At 43.9% G+C, this 9972-nt stretch overlaps 1 protein-coding gene across 1 annotated transcript in view; it reads right to left on the minus strand.

The window, feature by feature from the left end:
- Nucleotides 1–9972, minus strand: part of LOC115277423 (laminin subunit alpha-3-like) — a 225862-nt gene that overhangs the window by 58145 nt on the left and 157745 nt on the right. Inside the window, 3 exon segments of the mRNA XM_029921574.1 lie at nt 362–469; nt 3064–3173; nt 7581–7694. Of these exon segments, the coding sequence (XP_029777434.1) occupies nt 362–469; nt 3064–3173; nt 7581–7694 (332 nt within the window).

Consider the following 9972-nt stretch of genomic DNA (forward strand, 5'->3'; position numbering starts at 1 on the left):
GGGGGAGGGGCATGTAGAAATAGGTAGGGGGAGGGGAATGAGGGAGTGTGCAGGAGGATAGGAGTATGTAGGGGCACATATTGGGGGTACATAGGACTATGATATGTTGGGCCTCCTTCTCAAATTTCTGAAACATGTAAAAAATGAGAAAGAGAAGGAAGTTAATGATTTATTAAGTGAACAGTCTAGTATTTTTCCCTAAAGACCTTTCTCCAGGCTCCATGAAAGCAGCAGCCCCACCCCAGCTCTGAGCCACAACCCAGCACAGCCGCACCCACAGCCTGAGCCTGCTGCAGCCTGCCTGCAGAGCCCCTGCTACCTGTGGTGGAGGGGGGGGGCGGCGGGGGAGGGCAGGGAGGAGCCGGGGTGGGCGAGGGGCAGCACTCACCTTTCGCACTGTGCGCCTGTGTACCCAGGTTTGCAGGAGCACCTCACGTTTTCCCCAGTCACAACACAGCCCGTGGAAAAACTGGAAGACAGAAAAAAGCCTCAGTAAGAACATAAATGATAGGCTTGGTGCTCATTATTTTTTGTCACAAAGCACTGACTTGCCTTAAGTAGAAACAGACACCAAGGGTCTGGTTACTTCTTATATGAAGAAAAATGTGTCCTTTAAGACTTGTGTGGACAATGATGAATTAGTTCAGCTCACATTGGGCAAATCTTGGTACATAGGACTGAAGGCATTTATTTGGTTTTATTTTTGACTTGGAGAAATACATTCCTTCACTGAGACAGAGCAAAGTAACTCAGCTTGGAAGAAATGATTACAACAGCATTTTTCCAGGAATACCAAGTGAGGAATAAAACATGTCTAGGCAAAAAAAACCACAGAAAGTTCGGATTCTTCAAAAAATTTTCCTCCTTGTTTATTCTAGTTCCTTCACATTGGGGACATTATCTCCAGCAAGAAAAGGGGCTAGGCAGGAGGGACTAAGGCATAAAAAAACATGCTTGCCCATCTAGGGTATTTCTATGGGCATAATCATTGGTGATTTTTATATTTTTTAAATCAAGTTGTCGGAATCTGATTCACTTTCTTTTTGTTCTAAGCTAGTGTATATTTGAGAAGCTTTTTTGTTTTCGGTTAAGGGAGCAGATCATGAAAAAACTCTGCTGCCTTGGGATATGTCTATAAATGTTACACTGAAAAAATCTAAGGGAAAATAACTGCATTAATCCTTTGCTGATAAGAGACTTCTTATCTGGGAAGGTTCTTTTGACCTAGTAGATGGACTGTTATACTCCCCACCCCTTTTTTTTTTAAGTTTATTTATTTATTTTGAGAGAGAGAAAGTGTGTGTGAGTAGGGGAAGGGGCAGAGAGAGGGAGGGAGAAAGAGAATCCCAAGCAGCCTCTGCCCAGTCAGTGCAGAGCCCGATCTGAGGCAGGGCTTGAACTTACAAACCGTGAGGTCATGACCTGAGCTGAATCAAGTCAAATGCTTAATTGATGGAGCCTCCAGTATTATACTTCTAAAGAGCCAGCTAGAAATTCGTCAACAGTATGGCTATTGCTGGAGAAAAACTTAAATAAAAACCATGTTTCACTAATCTGAGAACTGCATGTTACTTCAACTGCCTGAACGCCAGAGCTGGCCTTCGTGATAACACTGTGCTTTGCCATCAAAGATGAAATCTTTCCCCTGAGCACCTGGTGGAAATCTTGTTTCCACTCTCTCTAGCTTCTGTTCCAACAAGTCTAGGCAAGTACTGAGTGTTAAATCCCTTTTCAAATAAAGCCACAGGACTGGGCAAGTCTAAGGAGTATCAAATACACAGAGAGCAAACCAGGGTGCACATTTCAAATATGCATCTTCAGAAAAGCCACAGCTGGGCAGTGGCTTCTGGTAACGTGGCCAACTTCTCTGATACTGGCCTCCTGTCAGTCAGCCTTGTGGTCCACGCTTGCTTCCGAGCCTGTGCAGTGGTGATGCTTGTGTCAGTATCTTCCTGATTTTCAAATCAACTCTTGCTTTGTTTACTTGTAGTATTTTGTTTGGACCCATAGAAGATGTGTCATGATGAGCAGGAATATGACAAGGTAATGAGGCCAAAGAGAACATGAAGTACCATAAAATTTAAGTGGCAGGTTTCCACCTACATAATGTATCTGCTGTGCTGGAGTCTGAATGACAACTCGGGTCACATCACTCCATGGCTCAGAAGCGGCCTGTGGCTTCCATCACACCGAGAATAAATCCAAGTGCCTTGCTACAGCCTGCAAGGTCCTACAGGGTCTGTATCCTGGGTGCCCCACCAACCTCACCTCCTGACCCTCTGTCCCACACTGCACTCTAAACACCTCCTTACTCCACGGACACATCGTCACAGGGGCTTGTGCCTCAGACCCTCAGTGCTGCGATACCGCCATGCTAACTCCATGTCATGGTTCCCTGGTCCTTGGCCATTGACCTCAGAAAACCCTCCAACTCCTCTGTAAAGAGTCTACTCATTATCAATCACATAGACCTATTATCAGCTGCAAAGCCCATCTCTATCTGAAACTATGCTTTTTTTATTTGTGCACGTATTTCTTGAGTGTGACCACCCCCCTGCCCGCATTCTCCAGGTGAAGCCTTGTGAGATCAAGTCTGCCAGTCTTCTTTACTGTAGTTTCCCCAGCACCTAGAGAAGGCGAACTCCTAGCCGCTGTATTGGGTGCTCAGCAAATCATGTTTAGCCATCTTCATTCGATGGCGTGAAAGGAAAGAGGAAAAGGAAAAACACACAAGTGTATACTTGGGGAAACTGTTCTTGTTTGTTTGGCTTATGTTTTGCATTTTTGCATGTTGTTTTTTAAACTGCTTTGGTGAGATAGAATTCAGACAGCGTATCACGCATCCATTTCAAGCATGCAGTTCAAAAACTTTTAGTAGATTCACAGAGTTGTACAAACAATCAGCATGATCAACTACAGAACACGTTCCTCACCCCACAAATAATCCCATATCCTTAGTGGTCACTTCCCATATGCCACCCCCTCCCACTCCCCACCCCCGGTCCCAGGCAACCACCGAGCTCCTTCCTGTCTCTACAGATTCTTTTCAAGCTCCCACAGTACCTGTTGGAATGAGGACACGGGCAGACACTACAGTGTCCGTGGATGGCGTTCCCATAGTGACCCTCTTTGCAGCGTTCACAGTGTTCCCCGGCAGTGTTATGCTGGCAGTTCTTGGGACAGACGAACAGACAATGAAGAGCAGTCGATTACATTTATTATTATTCAGGTTATTATCAACTTACTCACTTATAACTCAAGTCCTCTGACTCTGTTCAGAGATATCAACCCATTAGTGGTATATTGTTCCCATCTGTCCGATTACTGTTGGTACTAAAATATAAACCATGTAAGTACTCTTCCATCAGCTATTTGGTACTTAGCATAGGAGGGTGAAATGGAAGAAGACCAGCTGGATTCAAACTCACTCCAATGTTTTGTAGCTGTGCAGCCTTGGGCGAGACTCATCACCTCTCTGAGCCTGTTTATTACAAACCAGTTTTATTTATATATGCTTTACACACAGTTCCAATTTTCTTAAAAAGTATGGTTAGAATAATACCCACATCCGAAGGTTGCTGGGAGGAGTTTAAAAGTACGCTAGAGCCCCAGCAATGTGGTAGCCCCATCCCTCTTCCCCTGAGAATAGCTTCTATGTACTTAACATGTTTTACTTCCTAATTCACTTAATCACGATTTACCTACGGGGAATATAGTTGCAATAAATTGACACGTGGAATTTATTAAAATAATGAAAAGCTGCATTGTATCTGAAGAAATAATTCCAGTGTCTCAGTTTGATTCGAATGTCTCAGAGAAGCAGATGTTAGGTTTGTCTACGTTGTGTGTTTATGTAAATCCAACTATTATCATGCCAAAGTCAATGCCTATTGAAAGTTGTTCTTTGGTAAAGCATTGAGACGAGACAACTTTCCAAATGAGCAGTCCATTGAGGCAAATCCTCTCGGATGGTATCAGATTTGCTTATTTTGTGGAATTTTTAGCCCAGTGTAACATTTCTTGCTCTCCTCTAGTAATACATATGTAAATGCACAAAACTATCCAGGAAACTACCCCCTACTGTGGGCATTTGATAATTCAGAGATAAGTCTAATATTTTAATAATGTGCTTTTATGCAGAGGTGGGGTTTGGTAGGAAACTTCAATGGATGTAAATTTTCAATAATATCCAAAAACAGGTTGTGAAAAACAACAGGCACCTATATCTTAAGTGGGTGCAGTGCTGTTCTGAATGCGAGACTTTCCTTCTATCACAATGTCATCAAGTTCTTTGGCTTAAACACATCGGTCCCTCACAAACCTTTCAATAATGGATAATTACACAATACAGTATATTTAACAATAAATGTTAAAACATCTTTTCACATTTTTTTCCAGATATGAAATCGTGTTATATACACTGGGATGTTGCTTACACATCAACATGGGATCATCACCAGAAAGCTCAGCCCTGCCCTGACTCCTTCCTCTTCCCCCAAATGTCACTGCCAGGTCTGATTTTCCTGTAGACCGGGACACTAGGAACAAATCCACACTGCAGTGTATTGGATCCACAGAGGGGTCTCTCCTTGACTTTTACCTTGCTCCGCTGGCCTGACTCTCTCACAAAACAGTCATCCTTTTGAACTGATTATTTATCTTTCCACTTTAGTTTCCTTTCTTTTTAAACTCTAAATGACATTCTTAAAGAACAACACAGCAGAATAGATATATTTTAATGCTATATCTACTTAGTTCTGAGCCGAAAACATTGGAGAAGCAAGAACATGGAGAATCAAGAATTATGGTGAGGCCATCTGTGTCCTGCTGAAAACATGCTGAACCCTGGTCCTCCTCAGAAGCAGGGAGAGGACTGTAGAAAGGGGTGAGAACCTGTGTTGATTGATAAGGTCACATAAGAATGTCTGAAATACCCCCACCCTCAGCTGAGAACACCTATCTTGGAAGCTGTCTTTCTCAGTCCTGCAAATTTGAGACATCTGCCTATCAAGTTTTCTTGTGGTTTATTGTGAATAAACCACAATAAATGGATGATGGATGGATGGATGAATCCACATCCTCTCCTACAGCATGTGCTCTCCTAGCTCTATCAAACACCAAACATCCGTTGGACATTTACTACGTGTCCCACCATGCTACGAGGTAAAAGAGATGGAAAGATGGATTGGCACCCTGACCAGGAGGCAGATTGAACCCTGTGAGCAGACAAGTTCAATATAATACGTTAAACTTGATGGCCGATGAGCCCCAGCATCCCATAAGAGCAAGAGACGCCTCAGGGAAAGGCTTCTGAAGGCGATGATGCCTCCTGCACAGAGGATAAAAAGAGAGGAATTAGCTGGGGAGAGAAGTGAGGGGAGAGCACACCAGGCATAAGGAGCAGTGTGCACAGAATGCCAGTCCTGTAGGAGCACAGCAGTGCGTGTGGGCAAGATAAAGCAATTGGTATCCAGAGGGTGAAGGGCAAGGTGGGGCGAGATGCAGCTGGCGAGGTAGCACTCAAATCAAGGGAAACCTGAGGCGGCCCAGAGGAGCATGGACATCTGGCCATGAGCCTCAGGAGAGCCCTGGGACACCTGTGGGTTTCAGGTAAGTCTGGCAGGGGGGAAATGGGCTCAAGAGCCAGAAAGTAAAGTGAAGGAAAACCAAAAGAGGAAGGGACATGGGAACAGAGTGGTAGAAGTGGGATGACTGAGACAGCAGAAGGCAAGGGGAATGGGGGAAAGGCAGAAATGCGGGGAGAAGAGGGCAAGAAGAAGAGAGAGAGACAGAGCCTTGGTGAAGAGAAAGGGGCCATCACTTTGGGTCCTTCTGGCTGACAGCACCCACGCAACATACGACCTGCTGCTACTGGTAAGAACTGGGGCTACTTTCTTTTTCAAACTTCAAAGTTTATTCTTGAAACCATATGGAGATTTGCATGAGTGCAAAGGTCTCAGATATTAGAAACTGACTTAAGAGGTAAAGTCCAATTTGCAGTGGAATTAGCCCATGCAATGGTGTAAAGTACTAGGTTTCCTCATTATGGGTCTTTGAGAATGAGAGCTGCATCCTTGGCTCCATGCTATGGGCACACCCAAGGGCAGGGGCAGTGCCCAGTGCCTGCCATGGAGCAGTTGAGTGCAGGCACGGACCCCACCCCCTCTCTGTGAGTGTGCATGCGCACATGTCCCCACGGGACCACAAGCCTCTGTAGGCCTGAAGGTAAGGAGGACGTTGGATGGTTTTAACCACAGCACTTAGCTCACTGCCTCCCACAGTAGCAAATGCTCCTTAAGGGTTTCCTGAGTGAATTCTTTCTAGAGGCCATATGGCCATTAGGGACAAGTGAAGACAGCTATAGAGAAAGGAAATGTCAAAGAAAATCTTGTTTGACTAAAACAGATGAATTATGACTCACTAGTGATCCTTCTGCTGGGTAAATTCATGCCGAGAATGCCTACTTTTGTTCCTCGGCAGCTTTGATAGAGTGGACTCAATCTATGGTTCCGTGACAAGATAAATATTTATTTTAAATTGAAGTGTCTACCTGTGTTACACATGGCATACACTATGAAATATAAATTATTACATAAGAGTATTTATGAGCTGAAAACTACTATTTCCCAATGTCTTCTATTGCTTTTGAACTTACAAGGTTAAATCCTACAGAATATTCTATCAACAATGTCCTGGCCTGGCCTGTTCCATCTTGCAGAGGAAGCAGTTCCCTGGGACATGCCGAACTTGACTAACACAGTCTAGGCGCTCCAAGAGTTGAAACACACTCTAGACGCATTACACAAGGCAAAGGAAACCCGTGCCAGAAGAATGTGGGGGTGGAGGGGGGGGTTGTGCTCCTGGGGGCACTGATGCGCTCTCCTTTCTTTGTAATTATCCATTCTCCTTCCAAGTAGGGAGGCCCTGGCTGCCCAGGATGAAAGAGGAAGGCAGAAGAAAACATGTGCTGCTTCAGGATACAAAAGAAAAATTTCCCGAGAATCCAATTTTCTGTGGGAATTTTTTTTAAAGGATTTTAAAGAAGATTATTTTCCAGTGGATTAGCCACCGACAGCAAGGACTCACCTCACCTTTCTTCCTACATAAACCCACAGATTAGTGCTTGAGTGACTGAGTATGAGCCGTAAGTCTTTCTAAGCATCTTCTCCCCAACTACTTGCTTGAGCTACTGCTCATCTAGCAGCCATGAGGCTCCCCTCCTGCAGCCTCCTGCCACCCCAACAAAACTGGGGCCCTGATTTCTATTCCACCAGGAGTTAAGTTCCAGGATCTAGCCGTTAAACACATCCCATGAAACAAAGATTTAGAAGCTAACGTGTAATTTCATCGTTCAGATAGGAGTTCTCCTCCGATAGTACATGTTAAAATGGAGGGAAAAGTGAAGTTTAAACTAATTCTGCCTGATGATGCTGGTGCCTCCTATGTCTACAAAGCAACCTCAGTTTAGAGTTTGGCTAGAGATGTGATATTTGATGTCTCAGGGACCAGTGGGGTGAGGGTGGGGGGTGAGGGAACCGGAAGACACAGATTGTCGGCCAGTAGAGTAACAATTTACTCACAATACATATTCCTGAGCCATCCTGGCATCGATTTGAATGTCCATTACAATTGCAGGGAACACATCGTCCAGTATATGCACCTTTGCTATCCCGATAGTATCCGGGGCTACAACCCTGTGTTGTAAACAAAACATTTAGTCAACATAAAGAAAGAATTACTATCCAGAGCACGTGACAATTCTGTGAAGCATTCACTTCCTTTAAAAAAATTTTTTTTTAATATTTATTCATTTTTGAGAGACAGTGTGAGTGGGAGAGGGGCAGAAAGAGAGGGAGACACAGAATCCTAAGTTGTCAGCACAGAGCCCGATGCGGGGCTCTAACTCACAGACCACGGGATCATGACCTGAGCTGAAGTCAAATGCTTAACCGACTGAGCTACCCAGGTGCCCCAAGCATTCACTTTTTAAATCTTTTTTTTCCTTTAGTTGTTATGTGGATTTCTACTTTCAAATACTAGCTGGTCCACTGGCTCCCTTTGTCAGGTTCTCCCTTGTTTCCACACCCCGTGGGAGTGTGTGCTTGTGGCAGAGTGGGAGACGTTGTGGGGGGACATCAGAGAAAGGGAAGGTGTGGAGGGAGGAGTGTGGAAATGGCTTCCTTTCCTTCAACTGTTTTAGGGAGAGTGGAGAGGTGGAGGAGGGAAGGGGTAAAGAGGGTCAGGACATCAGTCTTTGGTGGAGACAGTCTCTAAGCAAACCCTGTCAAGTCCAAGTGCTCTTTGGGCAGGCATTCCCTCACCAAGCACGGGTTTGGACTGGTGGGGGAGGCAGTATAGGATGAAGGGGGACTAAGGAGTCTTCATCAGGGTCTACACCATAATGGCCAAACCGGGGAAAACCATGTCACGGCCACTCACTGGTCTGTAAGCAATAGGCAACTCAGGGGAGAGGACCATGCTTGGGTTCTCTACAGACCCTGCAGGGATGTTTGACTCTAGTGGGACACACAAAGACCCCGATGGAGGGAGGCTCACTGCTTTGGTCATTTCCATCTCTAGCACAGTATCTCTTTCCAGGGCAATAAGAGTTTTATTTCCAGGGATGAATATGTGTGTGTGTGTGTGTGTGTGTGTGTGTGTGTGTGTGTGTTCATATAATACATGTAATTCATATAAAATATATTTTTTAAGGGATTCTAGTTGGGGTGCCTTGGTGGCTCAGTTGATTGAGTGTCCAACTTTGGCTCAGGTCACAATCATGCAGTTCACGAGTTAGAGCTCAGCACTGGGGAGTCATGCTGATAGCTCAGAGCCTAGAGCCTGCTTCAGTTCCTGTGTCTCCCTCTCTCTCTGCCCCTCCCCCACTCTCATGCTGTCTCTCTCTCTCTCAAAACTAAATAAACATTTTAAAATAAAAAATTAATGAATTAATTAAAAAAGGATTCTAGTTAAGAATGACCCCAATGGAAGAAGAAGCAATTCTCCTGACACCAGCCGTTAAAAATTATTTAGATTTCTGTCTTGAAAGAGAATCATAGACATTTTGTTTATTTTGGCTGAGTGAATCAGCATACTGATTCAAACCAAATGTTGTCCCTGGTTTCTTTAACCGACCTCCATATATGCCCTATCTAAAGCATCAGGAAAAAATAATATTTCAAGATAAAAGATCATCATTCATCTAATCCTCTTTAAACAGCACTAGGTTTCTAAGACTCCGAAGCTATGATGAAGGGAAATTGTAAAAGCCTCCTATACTCCCTGGAGCAGAACATCTCAGTTTCTGACAGGATTTTCCCCCAAAATTACCAAATACTACACAATGGACACAATAAGAAGACTTCCAATATAGTTTCCCCTTCAGCTATTAGAAAACATGTTTAGGCTAAAGAAGCTATTGCAAAAAATGAGATTGCTTTATGTGTTATATGAATAGGCTTGTCTACAGGAGAATTGAAGTATGAAAGGAATGTTCTTTAATTGAAAACACGACTGAGAGATACATTTGAACAAAATGCAGCACGGGTGGTGTGATCATATCTACAAGCAAACACTCTCTACTACTAAGTGGGAAGTGTCTCTTAATTACCCCCACACATCACATTACATGCTTATGAAATAATCAGATTTGGTAAAGAACAAATTATCCAAATAAACAAATATATGTGGTTCATTTATGACAACGTGCCTGAGTAAAAAGCCTTAATTAAACATGTTTGGCAGGAGGACAGTCCATCCTGATTAAACCACTCACCTTAATTTGCTTTTGGTTAGAAATAGAAAAAGTCCCCTACAAGTCACATGACTTCTACTCGGGCAGAACGTTTGCCAGTTACTGAAATATAATCATTTTCTCACCTCTACAGAGCACACAAACTCCACACACTCTTATACCCAATTCAGTTCAAGTACTCAGATTGTACTGAAGATTTACTCTAAATGAAAATCAAC

The sequence above is a fragment of the Suricata suricatta genome, chromosome 14 (genome assembly GCF_006229205.1).
Source record: "Suricata suricatta isolate VVHF042 chromosome 14, meerkat_22Aug2017_6uvM2_HiC, whole genome shotgun sequence".
Lineage (NCBI taxonomy): Eukaryota > Metazoa > Chordata > Mammalia > Carnivora > Herpestidae > Suricata > Suricata suricatta.